The sequence below is a fragment of the Ammospiza caudacuta genome, chromosome 1, assembly GCF_027887145.1.
Source record: "Ammospiza caudacuta isolate bAmmCau1 chromosome 1, bAmmCau1.pri, whole genome shotgun sequence".
In the NCBI taxonomy this organism is placed as follows: Eukaryota; Metazoa; Chordata; class Aves; order Passeriformes; family Passerellidae; genus Ammospiza; species Ammospiza caudacuta.
Genome location: NC_080593.1, coordinates 134,002,895 through 134,023,600, shown reverse-complemented (window position 1 = coordinate 134,023,600; position 20,706 = coordinate 134,002,895). Strand labels below are relative to the sequence as shown.

The 20,706-nt window shown below is 37.8% G+C and overlaps 1 protein-coding gene across 1 annotated transcript in view; it reads left to right on the top strand.

Moving 5' to 3' along the window:
- The window catches only part of TMEM67 (transmembrane protein 67), a 32,226-nt gene extending 17,129 nt beyond the window's left edge, over window positions 1-15,097 (top strand). The window contains exons 14-28 of the mRNA XM_058804523.1: window positions 768-873; window positions 2,706-2,762; window positions 2,856-2,954; window positions 3,447-3,545; window positions 3,880-3,966; window positions 4,691-4,790; window positions 4,891-5,030; window positions 6,458-6,598; window positions 7,072-7,152; window positions 8,299-8,415; window positions 9,602-9,718; window positions 9,801-9,905; window positions 10,271-10,373; window positions 11,380-11,522; window positions 11,966-15,097. Of these exons, the coding sequence (XP_058660506.1) occupies window positions 768-873; window positions 2,706-2,762; window positions 2,856-2,954; window positions 3,447-3,545; window positions 3,880-3,966; window positions 4,691-4,790; window positions 4,891-5,030; window positions 6,458-6,598; window positions 7,072-7,152; window positions 8,299-8,415; window positions 9,602-9,718; window positions 9,801-9,905; window positions 10,271-10,373; window positions 11,380-11,522; window positions 11,966-12,046 (1,576 nt within the window). The 3' untranslated portion in view covers window positions 12,047-15,097. The remainder of the gene's footprint in view (window positions 1-767; window positions 874-2,705; window positions 2,763-2,855; window positions 2,955-3,446; window positions 3,546-3,879; window positions 3,967-4,690; window positions 4,791-4,890; window positions 5,031-6,457; window positions 6,599-7,071; window positions 7,153-8,298; window positions 8,416-9,601; window positions 9,719-9,800; window positions 9,906-10,270; window positions 10,374-11,379; window positions 11,523-11,965) is intronic.
- Window positions 15,098-20,706: the final 5,609 nt, after the last annotated feature.

Sequence of the window (20,706 nt, the reverse complement as noted above, 5' to 3'; positions counted from 1 at the left end):
AAGTTGTTTTGTTATGTATTTTCTAATATGTCTAATATGTAATACGTTTCACTTTTTCAATTGCATATTTGGGAATGGAATGAAATTCCATAGGTTGTTCTGATGAGTAAAAGAAAACAACCTTGACTTGTGGGAGTTAAAATCACCACGATTCCCTTCCAGGTACAAGGATCAGACCATGTTTGCATAATGCAAGTTAGCAGGTATTCAGTCTCCTCTTAGAAGCAACTTTTGTCTGGAAAGACCAAAAAACTCCTCTGTTAATTCTTTTTCAACATGTGTGTTGCTGACTATACAAGGATCCTATTTCATACTCCACATTCTTTTTTGCAGTATTTTTACAACCAGTTGCCTATTCTGTTATACAATCCTAGAATAGGCTTGTAGTCATTTAACTAAAATTGTGAGACTGCCTGTTAGGGTCAGTACTGATTGCTCATCTCAACTGGAATATATTTTGGAAGAAACTTTTTTTCTCCTTTATGTGATGTCCTCCTGTAAGATGCAGACAGGTAAAGATTAATTCAGGTATTTTCTTACAAGTAAACAATCCTTCCCATTACTTTTTTATATATTTCTGTACATGCCTTTGTACACTCCAGTTGTACATTTAAAATGTGAAGTGCCATGTTATTGAGTTAAAAATTCACATTTTATTGATCAGGTCGTTCTGTTAATTTAGTTTTTTTTTACAAATTTCAATGATTGCTTCCCAAGCACTCATCCAGTTGGTTTTTTATTAATAATCATGCTCTGTATTTCTGCAGTATCCGTCTGGTATCCCATACACAGAGAGGAACCATCTACCCTCCTCTCATTACTGTTGCTTACACAGATGTGCTTGTCCAAAAACCTGAAACCCAGAGTGTGATGGTGAGATCTTTGTGCCACCTTAATAATACTTTTAGTTCTGTTGGAATTCTGGTTTTTGGTAGTGGGTCATAAAAATTTAATAAGGAGTTTCTAGTTCTGATCAGTTTTGAAGTTATAAGTTTTTACTAAAACCTTTTAAAACAAATCAGTTAAAACTCTTACTATTTTCAGTTTATCTTCAGTCTTTTTTAACTTAAAATACTTGGAATTTGAAATTGGTTTTATAATGCTAAATTAGGCTGCAGTTCAAATAAAATTATACACACAAAATAATAGATAAAGGACTCTAAGGAGCACTGCAAGCAAGTTATGCAAGGAATTAGTATTTTTATTTAGAACAATGCATTTAGAGGAGGTTTTTAGGACACAAACATTTCAGATCACCTGTAGTTTACGTTAAAGTATTGGTAATATATTTAAAACATCCTTTAGTATTTCATCTTTTGGTACTGAAAACCACCAAATTCTGCTGTAGCAGATGCAGGAGGGACATTTCCTACTTGCCCTTTTGTTTGCCTTCATGGGCAGCAGCACAGATGTCCCATTCTTCTCTCTTGCTGGTATGTTAGATCACACTGCTTTAAAAAGTAAAAATACTGATCTTAGGATGGTAGAACAAAATACAAATTAATATTAGCATTTTCTGCTTGTCAGCCTTCAACTGTTCAGACTTCCAGTACAAATAGACATCTGGTTAGAAGAAATTTGTGGTGCTAGAAGCATTCCTTGAGTTCCATATTAGTTGCAGGAAAGCAAGAGAATTAGAAAGATAGAAAAATCAAGACCTTTTTTTTCCTGCCTAACTGATGTCTTTATTTAACCACTGAGACAGCACTGTATCTAGAAAGTAATTAATTCAAATAGAGATGGTAGGAACAATTGTTTTCAGTTCCTCAATTTTCTGTCATATTATTTCATCCTTACATCTAGATCTCTGGGATATATTTGAGTATTGCCAATTTTGGATGTCTTGTTGTATTTAACAAATTTTATGCAACTACAAAGATACATTGAATTTTGTTTGCAGTTTTTGTAAGCACTGAGCTTGTAGTAACTGAGGATATTTAGACTTCAGTCCAAGTGCAGTGATACAAGGAGGTCTGACAGGAACAAATGTTTGGGGAACACAAGATGTTGGGAAGGAGGGATTGGTTTTGGGGGTGGGGGTGATGCTTCTTTTAAACTTAATTAGAAATAGTATTTATTATCATGCTTGTGTTAATTTTAGCTGTACAGTGATAAAGACTCAGGCCAGAATATTATAAAACCAAGACAAACATTTTCTCTTCCATGCACAAATTTTTCAGACCAAAGTCAAAAGAGATCTTAGATTAAATTTAAGCTAGAGGGAACAATTTTGATGCTGCGTGACAATTTATATTTCATTCAAGCTGAAAAAAACCCTAGTATCTGAGCTGTGCAAGCTTATCATGATTTTGCATGTTGGTCTAATTACATCAAGGTTACCTTTAATCAGCTTTAATCAGTGATAAAAGGGGAAGTATTAAACATTCAGTGTTTCCTCCTTTCAGGAGGAAAAATTTATGCACATTTGAAGAATTACAAATAGGCATAGCTGGTAACTTGCAGATGGCAGGCACCCATCCCCAGCATTACTGCTGGTAGAATCTGCAGTAAGAGTTGCATAGTGCATGCTGGTACTGAGCCTGGCAACAGAGCACACCAGGTCATCTGCAGTAAAACGGTGTACGTGGTACTTGTATAGTAGCCCTAGATGGGAATTCCCACCAATTAAAACTGAAAGCTGTCTATAGTGGTTGTAGCACTTCAGAATTACTATGCATATTTACTTTTTGTATTTTAATATTCAGGTTTCTTTCGCAGTCAGCTATGAGATGAATCAGAGAGAGGCTCAGATTCAGACTGATGTAAGTTGTAATTCCTTTAATTTGTCGATATAACGATTACTTCTATATTTTGTCTTTTAAAAATATCTGCAAATCATTTTTTGTTATTTTCAGATTGCACTGGGTGTGTTAGGTGGACTGGCAGTGTTATGGTCTCTTCTCAAGACTGCAGGCTGGAAGAGGCGGACAGGAAGCTCTATAATTGACTTGCAGGTATGGACAGCTGCCAAGCTGAAATGGGACAGCTCTTCCTCTCTTTAAGGGCACCTTAGCTGTCATTCCCTGTAATTGTAACAGTTCATTTTCCTAAGGTAACTGAAATAATTTCTAGCCTAGCTGCACAGAACTGTAGCCCAGAGTTAGGCTCACTTGAGGAAGTAGTTGTTTTGCATTCTGTTTGATTCTGATATTGTCATTGAGGAAAAGCTGCTCTGAAAATAGAGGTGTTTACAGGGCTATTCTGATCAGTTGAGGTGACTCGTTTTTCAGATTAATTCTTCCTTGAACAACAACCAGCATGTAGGAGTTTCAGCTAGTGAAAATACCATAAATATATAACCACAGTGGAAAGCTACTTTTCAGGGCTACTTTTCAGTACTAGAGTTTCCTATGTGAGCTACATAGCATTTTCTATGAATGCATTATGAGCATATGCATTACTTAATTAGTTTTACAGATGTCTACAGTGTGTTTTTATAATTGCAGACAGTTTTCAAGTTCTTACTGTTCTATGCTGGAGACCTTGCCAACGTTTTCTTTATCATCACAGTGGGCACAGGAATTTATTGGCTTGTATTCTTCAAAGTAAGTGTTCTTCCAGTTTTGGATGTCTGAAAACCTAGTAATATTAAATATATTTTTACATGGACATTAATTTTCTTTTTTTTTCTTTTTTTTTTTTTCTTGTCAGACTGTTGAGGCAAGTTCTATATATCATTCTGGTTTGTGTGCTTAAATTTTGTGTTCATCTGTTTCTTTTTCTTAGGATTTGTTGTACTTGCAGTCTGCTTAATAGTCATTTAAAATATTTTACACATTCATTGATCTTTTTCTGGAAAGTTTATTCACATTTTAGCATTTTTAATTATGTTGTCACATATGCCACATGTACTGTTTCAATGTAACTTTTCAATTATAGGCTCAGCAGTTTGTATCTGTCCTTTTACCTCTTCCATCTCAAGAAGAAGAGTTTGTTACATACATAGCATGTGCGTTTAGTTTAAAGGTAAATAATTTTTTCCTCACCATAAAATACATGTCAGCATGCTTCTATGTATGTATCCTATTTTCAGTAGGCTTGTTTTTAAATATCTTGTACAGTTATTAGTTATTAGTGTGTGGCTGTTATGTCCTAATAATTATGTTCTTCTGAGAATTAAGTCATTTTTCCATAGAAATTTATTTTGTGGAGTCTTTATAGGAAAATAAATGTCTCAAGAAGGTCACAAAAGAAAGACTGAAAAATCATTCTTTCAATGATAAAGGTATAAAGAAACCCAAATAAAATAGCATCAAATCAAGAGAACAAGTACTTCCATTTAAAGCAGAATGTAAGTGCTGTGAGTTTCTGATTAGAAAGAAGAGAGATCCAAATAATTACATTCAAATATGTAGAATTCTAAGATCACTGCTCTGTCTTCATGGCACACACAAATATTGTATCAATTGTGGATATTATACTGAATTGGAACTTGTAGTCCAGGTTAGTATGTTATGGGGAAATAGTCAGGTTTTTGTAATTTGTTACTTTGCTGTATTTTCTCCATGATTTTGGAGTTCACATTATTCCAAGCTTTTAAACAAACAAAAGATTATCAAAAGTTGTTAATAAAGCTGCAGTCTCATGTACAATCAAGATATTGCTTGTTATGTTTAATGAATAATCCATGCAATAACTATTCCTCCATCTTTGTGTGTATGCTGTTTCTGTCCTTCCTTTTCTCTCTTAGGCTCTGCAATTTTTACACTTGCTGGTTTCACAACTTGCTATTGATATTTTCTTTATTGACTGGGAAAGACCTAAGGGCAAAGTTCTTAAAGCAGTTGAAGGTAATTCAAACTGTGCTTGTTTGTATAAGCAGCTTTGGTGAAATTCAGATATTACTCGCAGATATTAAATTTTAGAGCTTACTATATGTACTCTTTTTAGGTGAAGGTGTTACTAAAAGTACTGCTGCACCTGTGAGCATATGGAGGACATACTTTATAGCAAATGAGTGGAATGAAATTCAGACAGTGAGGAAAATAAATCCTCTCCTTCAAGTGCTTGCAGTTCTTTTTTTTCTAGAGGTAATATTACTATTATTATTATTTATAATTCACAACCAGAGTGTAACATAAGGGTCTCATATTTAATTCTTGCATTCTGTGTAGTAATAGTAAATCACCTTTAAATTCAACTGAAATCATGTAACTTAGTAAAATAATTATTGTAATGAATTTTGAAATTTATCTGTATGGATAGGTTATTGCAATATTTAATTAAGGAAGACTTAAAAAAAATCCAACCTTTAATTACCTTAGAGATCTAACAAAGATCTCTGAGGTAATGTTTGGGGATTTTTTTAAGGTAATGAGTTACCTTAAAGGGCTTAAGAGACTGATAAATCTGTGTACACACTCGATTCTTTATTTACCTACTAGCACCTTCCTGACACAGTCTACAGCTTTATTTCTGATTTCATATTTGTCTGAACTGAACTGAACTTCCTGCTAATTGCTGCAGCTGCCTTTTATTATGCAGGAAATAAAATGTGCCAGTTCTGTTCCCAATGGCAGTATGCCTCCAGTTACAGCTTCAGGATGTGTGAGAATCTGTGCTTTAACTTTTAAAAAATGTTTGGGTTTGTTTCTTTTGTTGTTTAGTAATTTTTTTATATCTTGGGAAGTATTCTTAAAGTGTATAGCATATAGTTGTTTTTGTGAGGTTCTTATACATATTTTAACACTTTTATCCAATTTTATAGTCCTTTTAAAATTTTTCCTTTAAATTAAATAATGAAAGTCCTGAAACTTTCTTCATTCACTGTGTGAGCATTTTTGCTGTTGGTAAATACAGCCAGGACCAACTGAGGTGCAGTTACAAGAGAGGGAGAAAAGAGAGTACCTGTTCTTACTGCACTCTGCAGTTATCTGAAAGGAAGATGTAGTGAGGTGGGTGTCTCCCCTCCCAGGTGACAAGCACTAGGACACGAGGAAATGGTCAACCCACCACAAGTATATTTTGGTGCAACTTCTGTTATGAAAGATTTTAACTAATTTTTCACCCCTTAAGTATTTCAACACATAGTTGAAGTTCCTCTCATATTTTTTATTTTAGACCTTTTTCTAGATATTTTGTTTTAAAAATTCAACCATACAGATGGTGAAGGAAAATATATTTCTATGCAACATAAACATAATAAATCAATCTTTTAAGAGTTGCAAAGCACATGAAAATTTGCTTTAACACTGGAATATATAGTACCAAAGAGCTGAAATTTGGTAGGAGTTATATCCCTATGCAGTACAGCAGTAGAATCTTTTGGAGTTTTCCAGTAGAACCCAATATTGACTTTTGGATCACGCAGTTGAGCTCTGTCATGGTGAGCAGGCTACTATTCCCAGGTTAGTTTTACATTATTTTTTCTTATCTCCTGTTATGATGTAAACAGCAGAATCCTAATTAGTATTATTCATTCTCACCTGTTGTTATATTGACCTTCTTATCTCTTCAGGTGGTGGGATTTTCAAACCTGGCTTTAATGGATGCTTCTTCCAGTCTCTCAAGAAGCAGTGAGAGCTATGTAGCTCCTTGGAGCCGCATTTTAAGATTTGGTGTGTCTGCTGCACTCTGGGTAGCCATTGCCATCCTACAAGTATGTGAAACACATGACATCCTGAATTATCACTTTCAGGCTGATTCTTGGAAGCTAGAATAAATCTCTAGACTGTCCAAACTGCTTTATTGTGGCATAGGGTATGTTCTTAACTGTTATGCTTAGTTGTTTTAGCATAGTACACCTTTAGGGCTTAAAATGAATCTTCTGAGATATCAGACATCGGACTTTGGATCAGAATTTTAATCCTCTCAAAGATGTGAATTTATGCACGTACTTTGTTTTATTTTAAACAAGTTTGAAGAATCTGACAAGTTCAAAATAAAAAGCAGGTTCTTACTGCAACTTAACTTCTTAAAGGAAGTAGTATGTCAATCCCTTTTCATTAAGTCCAATCCAATAGTGGCCATTACAGAAGTCTGTTTTTTGTGGGTGTTAAGTACTGAAATTAATTGCTTAATAACATCAAATCTGATGAACTAATGAAAGAAAATTTGGTTGATTTATTGCAGATTATATTTTTTGCTGTGATTTATGAAAGATTTGTAGAAGATAAGATAAGCCAATTTGTTGATTTGTGTTGCGTGAGCAATGTAAGTATTTCTGTGTCTCATCTCCGGCATTTTAAATAGAATAGTACATAAGATAGTGTTAACAATATTAAATAATATTTTTTCATTTAATTTAGATTACTAGCTAACAGCCAAAGGTGATGTCTCCTTCAGCTTATTTTATTGATGAAGTCTGCAAGATTTCAGTTAAACTTTAATTGGAAAATTATTTCAGAAGTATAGGTATCAATATGTTCTTTTAAACACCTGATTTTTAGGTTTTTTGGTTGTTTTTCTTTTTTTTTAGCTTAAATTGGTTACATGTGCTGATAAAGAACCTAAAAATAACAAGTTGTAACAGAAATTAGGTGTGGAACCATTTACTGCCATTCTGTATACTGGTTTGTGTTTTAGTCCTTCTGACTTGAAACTTGTCTTGGTTTTATTTAATACATATATGTGTCCAGTTTCTTCTCCTATCCTGTGCTTGTTCTCAACTGCTGAACTTCATTTTGTCCCTCTTAACAGTTACCACCTTTTGCATGCACTTTCTCTCACATCTGAACTTTCTCTTTACAAATGGGTTTTGAAGCTTTGTACTGCAGGAATTCCCTTTTAACCAAAGAAGAGTGCAGTCAGAACTCATTGGATTACCACATTTTCCAGAACTTCTTAAAAATACTGATTTACCTCTTTTATCAATCTTTCCAGACATGGTTATTCCTCTTCTGTGAGACACCTATGTGGTACCTGGATTGTAGAAAAGAATTCATTTTGGAGTTTATGTGATATATAATCATTGCATCATACTGAATGAAGTTCTGTTAAATGCAGTCTTTTAGGAGTGCAGCTGGAATCATGCATATGTATTATGTAGCACCGAAATAACCTTTGAATAAAAAAAAATCTAATAGCTTTAATTTCTTGTCTCAATGGAATTAGGCAGCAGCAGATCCCTGCTGTTGATAAACTAAACTTGAAGCTGGTATGTGTTTCTAGTTACATATAGATAAAACTGATTAGTAAAAGAGTTGCTAAATATTTATCTCCCATAATTTTTGCGGTATCTGCCTATTTTGTATTTGTAACAGGACTGGCTGGTTTGACTGGTCTTCGCTATGAATTCAGAAGATCAAAAATAAAGTTGTAATTGTTGATAAAAGTGTCCTCTCTTCCCTCATCTCTTAGATTTCAGTGTTTCTCTTGTCACACAACTGCTTTGGTCATTACATCCATGGTCGCTCAGTGCATGGACATGCAGATACCAATATGGAAGAAATGAATATGAACCTGAAGAGAGAAGCAGTAAGTAAAAGTATTCAAGTTTATATCTGCTCAATTATTTATTTTATATAAAGACCACCACACCTTTGCATTATATTTGCAGTACACGGAACCATGTTACTTAAAGATAGCAGCTGTTAGTATGTAAACACATGATTCAGTAGTTCTTTCAACTAGCTCATCTTTCTTTTTCTTCACTATTTCATCTTGTTATTTCTTCACATCTCAAGGATATTAAGTTCCTGTTTCTCTTAAAAAGTTTTTTTTTCATGTAGTTAAGAACCCTCTTATTGTTATGTAAGCTTTTCATAAGGTCACAGCCACGTTCAAAAAGGTGCATACCAAAAGGCTTTTGTAAAGAGACAGATCTGAAACACTAATACAGAAACTTGTAATCTGCCAATCAGTTCCTTTATTCCATCTCTTCTACTATGGTGATACAACCCATGCTTTATAGAAATTAATTTGTATAAGTATTTTTTATAGTTTGTCATATGTTATATCTTTGCTGCAAGCTCAGGCAAATATAAAATGTCTAATACAAGATCAGAGACTGCATTAAATTTCATGACATCTTGTTTCTTTTTAGGGACAACTATGAAAGTACCTTAAATAAGGATATTGCTATTTCAATGCTAAGTAGACAGAAAAAAACATAACCATGTGAAAATTAAATTGCAAACACTGAAATACAGAGGAATCTTATTAATAATGTTTTTAGGTGTTCCTACAATTTTTTTCCTAAGTGCTTATTTTAATATGATTCTGGGAAAAACAGGGGGTTTTCCCCATGGAGATGTTGATTCTTTTATTTTCTTGCGGTTTCTGAGATTTCATAAATGTGACCTGAAAAGGACATGGAAGAAGTCAGGAATCCAAACAAAGAAACAAAAAAATTGAGACAAGTATAGAAGAAATTATAGACCTAAAAGAAAGGTCTTCAGAATAAATATCAGAATATGTACTATTAGAAGGTAATAAACCAAACACAGGTGAAAAGAGAAATATGACTTTGTGACAGCAGGGGTCAGGATTTCATGTCCTAAGGAAATCTTGCTGCAGTAGAACAAGAGTGCTGTGATTTCAAATATTTAGAGATATTAACTATTATCTATACATGAAAGAGAGGAAATGAAAAGCTTTTGACTATTTTTGGGTCTATGAATGACATTAATAATGTTAATTTACAATTGCTTTAATTGTATAGGAAAATCTGTGCAGTCAGAGAGGTTTGTTACCAAACACAGATGGCCAGACATTTCAGATTTCCATTTCAAGAAAAATGCGGCTAAACTATGACTGGATTCATGAAACCTTAACAAGAGTAAGTGAGATATTGGTATTCTTTAAATCTTATTTAAAATATGAAATTTCTCTGGTAAAGTCTTGGTCCTGTTGTATTTCAGAAGCGTGGTCCTGCCAGGCTTTTGGACTCATCTGCAAATACCTTTGAACAAAGCACAAGGGCCTACAATGCCATGAACAAATTCCTCAGTTCTTTTATTGATCACGTATGTATATTGTCATTATTATATTAAGGAAAATATACTTAAAGTACGAACTAAAAATTGTAAATCTAAAGGACTATAATTCTTCTTTAAGCATATGTGCTTTAAGATTTGTTGCTAAAGTTTTTATGGCATCCAGAACAGTGCTTCATTCAAAAAAAAAGAAACCAAACAAAACAATTGGAGTGCTGTCCAGCAGTGCAGATTGCACTTAAAAATGACAAATCCTTTTTTGTTATGGATGTATTTTTGTCTTGGAATAGACCAGTGGGTTTTGTTTCATTCCTAAAGATCTAAGTAGCTGTACTTCACATTGTAGCAGGTTTGAAATCATAAAACAAGAACTGTTGTTTTTCTTTTTGTTACAGGTTCATAAAGAAATGGATTATATTGTCAAAGATAAGTTGCTGCTTGAACGCATTCTTGGCATGGAATTCATGGAACCAATAGAGAAAAGTATTTTTTATAATGGTAAAAAGATGTGTGGTATTTGTACTATGTTAAGTATCCTGGTTTCTGTGTAGATTTATTTCCCAGGATTTACAATCTAAAATGGACTTTACAGTAGGAGAGATCACTGAAGGACTACTTGTGAAGGAGGGATTTAGGAGAAGTTCTTTAGGTTGCAGAAATCCTGTTTATAATTAGTTATTTGACTGTGATGTTTTTTATTTAAGGCAGCTGAAAGTGACAGATATGCACATGTTTATGAAATTCATAATCATAAGCATTGATAGAAATACATTGTTTCATAATCTAGACTGCTATGGTTCCTAGAAGTTTAGATATAAATCAGGATTCCATGGCACTGAAATACACAATTTATAATGAAAATACACTGCTTCCAGTCAAACTTGTATTGGATATTTTTTTTTAAAAGTAGGAAAAGGGAAAAGAATATGTTTTCTGTAATTGTTTACATATTCTTTTCTCTTATAGAAATGTTGCTTTTTGATAAAATTTTGAGGTAGGTAAATGGGCTAGAGTACTTTGGCTGTGAAAAAGGTACTTTCACCTTAAAAGACCCATTGTCTGTGAAATGATTAAACAAAAATAATGCAAAGCTCTGAACCTCCTGAATAAGGCATTTGCATATGTTTTTATGATTTTGTTGAGTTGGAGCCAGAGCTAACAGCTACTAAAATTTTCAATGACAAGGAAGCTACATCTGCTTCTTGATTTAAAACAACTTTTTAAAATAACTTGATTGAGATTTCAGGATTAAATAGAGTTGTGTGTGGCACACGGGTTTTACCTATTGTGTTGATCAATATGATGCCATTTTATAAGTGAAAAGTTTGTATTATTTTTCAATGGAATGACAGGACTATCTCTGCTTTGCCATAGAATGTTATAAATTGCTCTGTCTCTGATCTTCCTTTTTCTTATCATCTTCCTTAACATGGACTGATGAACTCCACAAACTTGCAACTCACAGAAATACTAATTTTTTTAAATAAAATGTTCTCTTTCCTAGATGAAGGACACTCTTTCACTGACGTTCTCTATTATGGCAATGAAACAACACTGCTCATCTTTGATATCCTGTTTTTCTCGATTGTGGATTTAGCTTCCCAAAGTTTTGTTTTAGCAGCTATTCTAACATATTTGCAACAAGAGGTAAATTCCAATTTAAGAACAAAGTAACATTTTTTAAATGGGAGTCAGTATGGCAGTTTAAATAGTTAACTAGATAATAAATGCAGTGAGTTAGCAGTGTGCAGTGAGAGAAGATTATACTGAGACCTTATGAAATAGTTTTGGGGTTTTTGGTCATACTAGTGAGAAATTTATTTTGTTCACATGGTGATCATGAATGAAGAGGTTACAAATAATTTTCAACAGAAAACAGGAATATCTGTTAAAATTATTCTCACATAATTCTATTATAATTTAGGGTGGAAAGGTAGTGGAAAATGTTTTAAAAATGCTAAAGGAAATTAAGCACCTAATTCATATTATTTACAGTCTAAAGATGATCTGAATTTACTATTTATGTTAGATACTGAAACATACTAGTGTAAGTATCTCTTCATTAATACATGTTTTCCAAATGTCCTTAGATATTTAGGTTTATTCGTACTACACTTGGGCAGAAGAATTTGGCATCCAAAACCTTGGTGGATCAAAGATTTCTCATTTAATTGAGAAGATGAAAAACTGTTAAGGATTTAATCATGGAAAATATGAACATGATCAAAGCACCTCTGACCTGCAGATTAATTGTCGTGAACTTTTCAACAATAACAATGTAATGGGTTTGAAACTTGTCATTTTTTATATTGTGTGCTATTAAGCTTTATTTTTCTGTATTTATAATGTTTTTTTTTTAATTTGTGAACACTAAGCCATAGGCCTTTAAAAAGAAAATTTCATGCAAATAAGACAGAAGTAAACTTACTGTTGTTATTATTAGAATAATATTAAAATTATTTTATGGCTTTTGATAAGATATGGACCGCTGACTTTGAGACAACAATTTGAGCATCTGATTGACAGAAGAGGTTGCCAACTCTGAAATTCTCTGAAAATACCTTAAATCTTTGTTCCTTTTTTGAAGTTATTTTGAAGTGTAATGTTTAGCAAATATATGTCGACTTTTACACAGCACAGGATTTGTACTGAATTAGGTGAGTATTTCAGGAGGAATTTTTAAAGATCACTTATTTGCAGTGACTCCCACTTGAAATTTTAATATTTCTGTCTTGTGTCATACAGTAGTGTATAATTCTGTCTCTTCTCTTGCAATTTATCATTGTTTTTCTTGGGTGTGGCCTACACATAACATCTCAAACATGTATTTGAGGTGGAGTTGTGTTACAGTGATGTAGAGAAAGAGGCTATGATAGAGCAGAGGAGATGGTCATCAGCATTTTGGATTTGTTCTTGATCTTGTGTCTTGTGGTGCAAGGTGTTTATAGAAATAACAGTAATTTTTCTGTTCACTTTTTCCACACGAGTGAAATGGAAGCAATTTTTTTAAATCGTTTTAGAATTGTTTTCACAGGTGCTCATGGTCTCTTAATTTTCTGATTTTATTATCTTTGTATATAACAGAGATATTATCATTTACTGTCATCATATTTTTTAAATTTAGATTAATAATTAGTAATTAATAATTACTAAAGTGCCAAGGGAGATTGTGAATGGCCTTCAAATCAACTTAAGCTGAGGTGTCTACCTCCCATTTTTGTTGCTGAAAAGTCTCCCTATCTTTTTATACTTAATGTTTTTTCAGTAAATGGTTAAACATGAATAGTATTTGATGGGTTTATAGCTCTTATTTGTCTTTAGATGATTCAACAAGGAACTTACAGGAGCAAAAATACCAGAAAAATATCAGTCACCATCATCTCATGTTTATTCTGAAACAGACTGAGGACGAGAGTAGTTGAACTTATCAGATTTCCAGTGCAGATATGCTTATCTGAGTTGAAGCAACATTGCATTTCAAATGGTTTTTGGCTTCATAAAGAGGAATATGTTCTCATGTTGGTACCATGTCATATCATACTAAACTGAGAGCAACATGGACATAAATCTCACAGTTGCTGTTGCTCCACTGCATTTGCTTTTGGTGTTGCAAAGCCTGTGGTACTTGCTAGTCCCATGCAGTTGTACTGAGTGATAGAATGTGCCTGCCAGTATGGCTGTGACCAGAGAGATAGATAACTGAAAAGCTGTGGGGTATCCATTTATTAATGTGCAGTTTAGCATGAGCATTTCTATTTCATGCTTTCCTTGCTTCTGTCTGCTTATGGACACAATTCTTAGTTTCTTGGTGCACACTATGCCTCAGAAAAGGTGGTTTCTAATGGAGTGAAGTGTTCAGGATAAATAAAATTAAGGCTGTTGCATTTATGGTGAATGTAGTAATTAAAGTGTCCATTAGGTTCTGGATCTGTTAAAACAGCCAAAAATCTTATTTCCACTGGGAACCACGACTGTATGACCTCTTTAGTTGTGAGGTTTCTTGTCAGTGATCTACTGAGGGCCAAAAGTGTAAATTAAGCTAAGGAGCCATCTGACAAAGAGTTTGCAGCAGGACATTCACAAGGCAAAATTAGCCTCACCTGGTGTCCATGTATTTCTTTGGTGGATATCTTTGAATAGCTTAACTAAACTTAAGTCCTTACAAGTCCCTGCAAAGTCAGTGTATGAGAGGAAATAAAACCTTTGTCATGTGACCATGTTTACTCATGCTAACAGATGTGACTAAAGGAGTGTAGGGAGTTGCTGTGGTCCATTAAAGTGTGAGGGTGACCCTGGTGCAGTGCCCTAATTCTGGTCTTTAGGCCTGCAGAACTGTGAATAGAACTGCACATCACTGTCAGTGGTCACAGCACAGGCTTGTTCTCTCTGAATTCTGTGATGTGCTCATGATCATGAAGTGTTTCTAGTACCATACCTTCTCCAGAGTGGTCAGATTTATGACCAACTCCAGTCAGAATAACTAAACTAACTAGACTTGGGTGAATCAGAGAATGTCTGAAAGCAGAATGAAGATGTGGTTGTGCCATCTGTAGGTGTGTGGTTTCAATTAGTTCTCATTGGTTCAGTACCTGCAGAAATTGAGACATTTCAGCAGGGGACCTCTCACACTGTACCCTGTTCTCAATGCTTGTGCTACCCAGGTACATTTCTCCATACAAAACTCCTGCTTTGAGTTTGTTTTAGATATGCCTTTAATTATCTGCTGCACAGTAGGGCACATGAAAGCTTTAATGACCTTGCATTTTACAAGAACTACTGCTAAAAGCAGCTCTTCTTAACAGATAAATGATAAATTAATCTAAAAACATCCTGTCAAAGCAGTTCAGTCACTTGGCCCTCTCTTTCTCCTCAGTGTACACAGTACTCTGTTTTATTTTTCCAGATCATTTGTCTAAAATGTTAATATTCCTAACATAGGCGCTCCACATGATTTAGGAAATAATTGCAGGAGTCAAAAGCTCCAGGAATTCAAAGAAGTTTTTCTTCACTCTTGCTGTCCAGTGAACATTTGGAACAGGTTGGCTGGCCTTTGTTCCCCTATTCCTTGATATTTGTTCAGGAAATATCAAGCTTGATATTTGTTCAAGAAATATCCCTTGTGGTTGTACTTCCAGCTTAATGGTTTTTATTTTTTTAACATTAATATGCATCTACAATGTGTTGTTCATGTGATGAGTGTCTTTCAGGTTTCTAAATGTTGTTTGCCCACATGGCATTTCAGTCTCTCCTGTCTGTTTTTCTGAGCAATAAAAAAATTTCAAAGATTTGAGACAAGTTTTTTTCCACTTGTTAATTGAGTTGACCCAGACCTACAACATTTCTTCTTCCATGCACATGAGAGTAGGGCCAGAGGCTGCTGCTGGCTCTGCAGTCCAGAGAAGCTGTGTCAGAACAAGTGTGAGAAAGGAGAAAATTTTGCACTTTCCCCCTGAATTCTCTACATACTCCATGGAGCTGTTGGGGCAGCATCCCCCCTCCACAGCCTCTTGGAGGATGGATCTGGGCACTGGCTTTAGGGCACATCCCCAGGCTGCTGCCCCACCTGCACCAGCCCTTCTCTTTTCAGACTTCTCCTTTTCAGGCTCACCTGGGCCTGCAGAGAGCCAAGCCCCAGAAACATTGTCAAGGGGACTGCAGGAGTTTAGCTGAAATCTTTGTGTTTAATAACAGCACTGCTGAAAGTTTGGTATTTATTGCTCTATCCTGGAAGGTCAGAGCAGCAATGATGCCAGGAGAGGGAGCCCTCAGGTGTTCATTTCTCCTAAAAGCATACAGTCAGAAACTACTTTCTGTTTTCTCAACAGTTTGAGACGAAAGGAAAGGAAAGGAAAAGTCTACATTTCCTATTTCCTAATGTTTTCTTTTTTTTACAATTACAATGCGGTGAGTGTTGTGACATGGGGCACCCAAAAGCTCAGTGCAGAGCTTGATGAGACTCTGGGTTCTCCCCACATCACCCTAAATCCACAGGGACAGGGAGGTACACCTTTTCATATGGATGGAGGCAGAACCTGACAAATGCATCTGTGTAGACATGGTTACAGTTCTTAAAAAAATGAAAAAAGAAGAGAATATGGCTGCCTGACTTGCACAGGCAGCTGCAGCTCACTGGTGGCTAACACTGACCTTACTGCATATTATTTCTCTTAGGTGAAACCCTGTCTTTGCAGAAACCCCAGTACTGTGCCCTTTGGAAGGCAACACAAATGAATTACTCTGAAGGTTGCAGATGCTGTGATGACTCTCAGGGATTTGTGAGCATGGTGAGGGAAGGTGCTGGGTCTGAGACCTGTGGATCAGGACCATCTGGTCTGTCAACAGGAAGAGCAGGATCCTACACCAATGCTGTCTGGTTTGCAGCTGCAGCTGTGCAGCAGAGACACCCCTGTTATCAGGTTGTAAGGAAAGGTTGGCTGCTCTCAGTGAGGAAGTTTTCTTCCTCATCCCAAATACTGTGAGCAAACCACATTTCCTCAATCCCTCTAGCTGTTTAGAGCTAGCATTGCTCTCCAGTGGTTTATTTCTGACAGCCTGAATAATGCAGAGAAATGCTTTGATGACGCACTTCTTTGAAATAATAATATTCATTGCCCATGCTCAGCAGACATGAAGCCGGAAGAGACCATGAGATAATGGAACCTCCCTTGGTGGCCACTCAGGGCTCTTAGCTCCTCTTGCACCCTCACGCTGATTCCCCATCCCTTGTCATCACAGGAACTGCTGCCTTCTCAGCAACCATTGCCAGGGAAGGGATGGGATTCTTTATGATGCAATTAAGTTGCAGACATTTAAATGTATCTAGATGGGAGAACAGAAGGGAGTTTATCTGCTCTGGGGAATGACTTCTGTCTCCTGCTTTACCTGGGAGAGCTTGAAATAGATGAAGTACGTAAGGGCAAAAGAGAATTCAAAAAGTTTCACTTCCCACCAGAGATTGCCATGCCATCCAGAGTTATAAAAGCTGTACTGGAAGCCACAGTGTATAATTAGAGGAGGTGGATGTTTTCACATTCTCTGCCTGTGTGTATGCAGGAGAGTAAAGGCCTGGCTGCTCTTCACACCCCTTGTCAGTCTCTCGGCTCAAGGACCACGTCATAGACATCTGCAAGGAGCACAAGCCAGCTTTGCCAATGCTTGTGCTTGGAAATAAATGCCTCTAGAACCCAGCTCACACTGGGAACCAGCCTCAGCCCCTGATAATATCTGTGCAGTGGCACTGAAATGGATCTAGCTGGCAAGTGGCTCAGAGGGCTGTTGGTGAGAAAGGAACCCTGGCAGGGTTTGCTGTCCTGCAGGGCCAGGATGGTGCTGGTGGCACCAGGTAAGGGGAGGAAGAAGTGGAGGAGCCAGGCCTGGGCAGAGATGCCTGGGGCAGCAGGCTCAGTTTTGCCCAGAGACAGCGGAGCAAAGCGCAGCACCAGCCCAGGATCACGAGCTCTTTCAGGTGTTTTTTGGCACTGCACAGGAGCAGGGCAGCCCATTCTGTGTGCTCCTCCTCTGCAGCTCCTTTGCTGCAAGGGGAGCGTGTAGTAAAGGTGAATGCTAAACACACGGTTCCACCCCGTCCCTGGCTGCCCGCACACCCAGCAGTGAGGGGCTGAGCCAATGCAGCAGAGACAATCACCCAGTGATGGCACCTCCTCGTATGGTTTTGTATTCCTTAGCTAAGAATTGCCAGATTCCCATTGTCTCAGCAAATATATGAGAGAGGCATTTATTGAGAAAAGTGCCTACAGTCCAGGAAGTTGCCATCTTCCAGCTTTTCCATATGACAAAGGCACAGGAGATCCATGGTACAGAAGGCCAAATTAATCAAATTTGCATCAAATTAAACTCTGTGGGAGGATTGGAGCCATCAGCAAGGTGGGGAGTAGAGAGCAACATCTTGTAGGGTTCCCAGCAGTGGGTCTGAGTAACCCCAGAATGCGCTTTTGTCTTGCAAACCACCTCTGCAAACCAACCTGATGGTTCCCAGCAGGGTGGCCACGCTGGCAGGCTAAAGGTACCTGGCCCCAGGTGTTTGTAACCATTAGCCCAAGAGTCAGTACAGACCAGTGACCTTCCTGGCCCCAAGTCACTGCTTTAAGGAGCGCTGTAAGCAATGATAAAACGCTCCAAAGGTCATATCCCTGTCCAAAATCTGGGGATGCCGCAGGCCTGCGTCTCCTTTGTTGCCAAGGAGTGATTTAGCTAAAGGAAGGGAGAAACTGCCCCATTTGCATTATCTGGAAATGTTTTTCTCAAAGAAACCCACCAAGCACATGCTGAAACTCCACTGGCGGCCTGATCCCCCTTCCTGTGTCATAGCACAGGCTCTTGCACAGTTTGCTCCCAAGATAATTATTTTAGGGTTAATTTCTGAGCAGGAGAAGGTATTCATGCTTCCAATGAACTACACTGTTAAACACAATTTCCTCTGGGTTTACACACGCCCAAAAATTGTACTCAAGTCAAACCTGGAATAGAAATATGTCAAACAACCTCCTTCTTGTTAGCTCAGTCCCAGAGCAGTGTTGATTTAAGAATATCATCTTGATGGTAACCTGTTGGAAAAGTTTAAATTCCTTTCACAGCCTGGAGAGAAAAGGGGGCTACTCAGTGAAGGTTTCTGGCAGTGGCAGGGGTTGGCACTCCCCAGGCAGCCATTAATTCTGCTGGAAGGCTGCACTGGCCCATCATAGGAAAAAAAGAGAGCTCTGGAAAAGCACAAATTAAAGTAGCTGGTAATTCCCCTTTTGCCTATACCTGAGCACGCAGGTTTAAATGAGATTCAGCTCCACAGCAGTGATTTTGGAAGGCTGTGCCAGTGCTGGAGCCCTGCTGGCATTGGGCTGGCTGCTGGGTCAGGGGCTGCACTCCAAAAACACGGAGAGAGCTGAGAGGGGTGATGTATATGCAGGGGCACCTTTGGGAGCGTGCAAAGCTGTGGGACAAAAGACTGTGAAAAACACCAATCACTTGTTTTTAAAATTTTTAAAGTTTAATAGTAATAAAATGGTTATTAAAATAGTAATACAATTAGAGTAATAATAATTTGGACAAATTGAATTAGGACAATAAATACAAAGAGTTATAGACGTCTGGGTCCCTTTTTCTGGGCAGCACGAGCCCGAAAAAGGACACCCGTTAACAGAGGATTAGCCCTTAAAAGCAATAGCCTGTTGCATATTCATACACTTCATACATGATGCATAAATTCCATTCAAATACAGGATTCTGTCTGGTCATCGTCAACTTCTTCCTCCGAATCCTAACAGCGCCTTCGGGAAGAAGTTCGTTTCTTCCGATAAGAGGGCGATAAATTCTTTTTCTCTGAAAGATTTAGGTGTCCTGTGGCTGCTACCTCGCTGCGAGTCCTTTCTTTAATAAAAGTATCCTACATATCCTACATAGTTCTATTTTAACATTTTTTATAACCTAAAACTATATTTAACACAGTACTTAAGAGAATTAATACAGCATTACTTTCCAACACAACACATATAATATTCATTTTAATATTTGCGAAAAGCCAATCATAAAATACATGCATTTTTCACAGGCACACTTGTGCAAGCCGGGAGGCCGAAGGAGGAAGGGCGTTTTCTGGCATCCCTTCCCCTCTCCAGCTGCTGCTCCCAGCGCAGCCCCGCGCCCCAAGGGCTCTTTGGCCGGGAAGCGTCGCGTCGGGATCAAAGGCACTGCGCAGCACGGCTCTGCTGCCAGCCCGGCTCCGCTCTGCGGGAAACTCCTCCCGGCTGCACAACGAGGAGCCGCAGAGCCTGTGGGCAGCTGGCCCGGCGCCCGAGGGACGAGGAGCAGTTGTCGCGCTGCTCCTGGGCGTGCTGCTGGGAGTTGCGTGGCTGTCGCCCCAAACTCCCACTCTATGCTCACAAGTCCACTCGTTCATCCACTCTAAGGACACTTCCCCACCCTATGCACCTGCCTATTCCAAACACCACCACCACACTGCAACGCTCCGTGTCTCCCTGCCCTGGGGTCCCACAGCAGGCAGTGCCACCGCCTTGCAGTCTCTTCAGGGGGCCAAGACTGACCCCCGGGCAGCTCTGCTACCACCATCCTGTCCAGTTACACTCGATTGCCGACAGAAGTCCGGCCAGACAGAGCCAAGCTTTTTCACGGACAGAAAGGAACTACAGAACCACACCTGGCCCAGGGAAATTCTCCATCCAGGACCAATACAGAACATTATTTTGTTTCCTGGGATAGAGATGACTGAGCCAAAGAGGGTAAAAACATCTGGGAACATAGAAGAAATGCCTTTTGATGAAATTAGCTGTTGTTTTAAAAAAATACCTGGGCTGGGTGCTGAATGTTTTGATGTGGCAATTTAATTTATGTGATGCAACTGCAGCGCAGAGAGGTGGGAATGCCCACAGAGAATGGTGGATGAAACACTCCAGAATACTCCCAATACTTTGCAAAATGTTGTATCACCTCTTTGCCACCAAATATCTGCCAAGCACTTGGATATCCCTGGCCCAAGCCCGCTCTGTGCAGCCTGGTCTCGCACAAGGACAAGGTCTAGCCTAAACACTGCCTTTCCAACAGCAATCCCAGTGCTGCCAGCAGGGTTTCAATGCTGACGCTTCTCCAAAGTGAACAAAACTGTGACAATCTCCCCTGACCACCCATCCATCGGCTGTGTGTCAGACTCTCTTTCTGCTGGCTGCCACACAACCAAAGCCAAAGGGACAGCCTTCCACTTCTGCTTGTGACAATCTCCCCACTGAACCTGTCCAGTTATTTAGGTGCCCAACAAAAGCATAAAATGTATCAAAACAGCATAGGAATAGGATCTCAGTAAGGG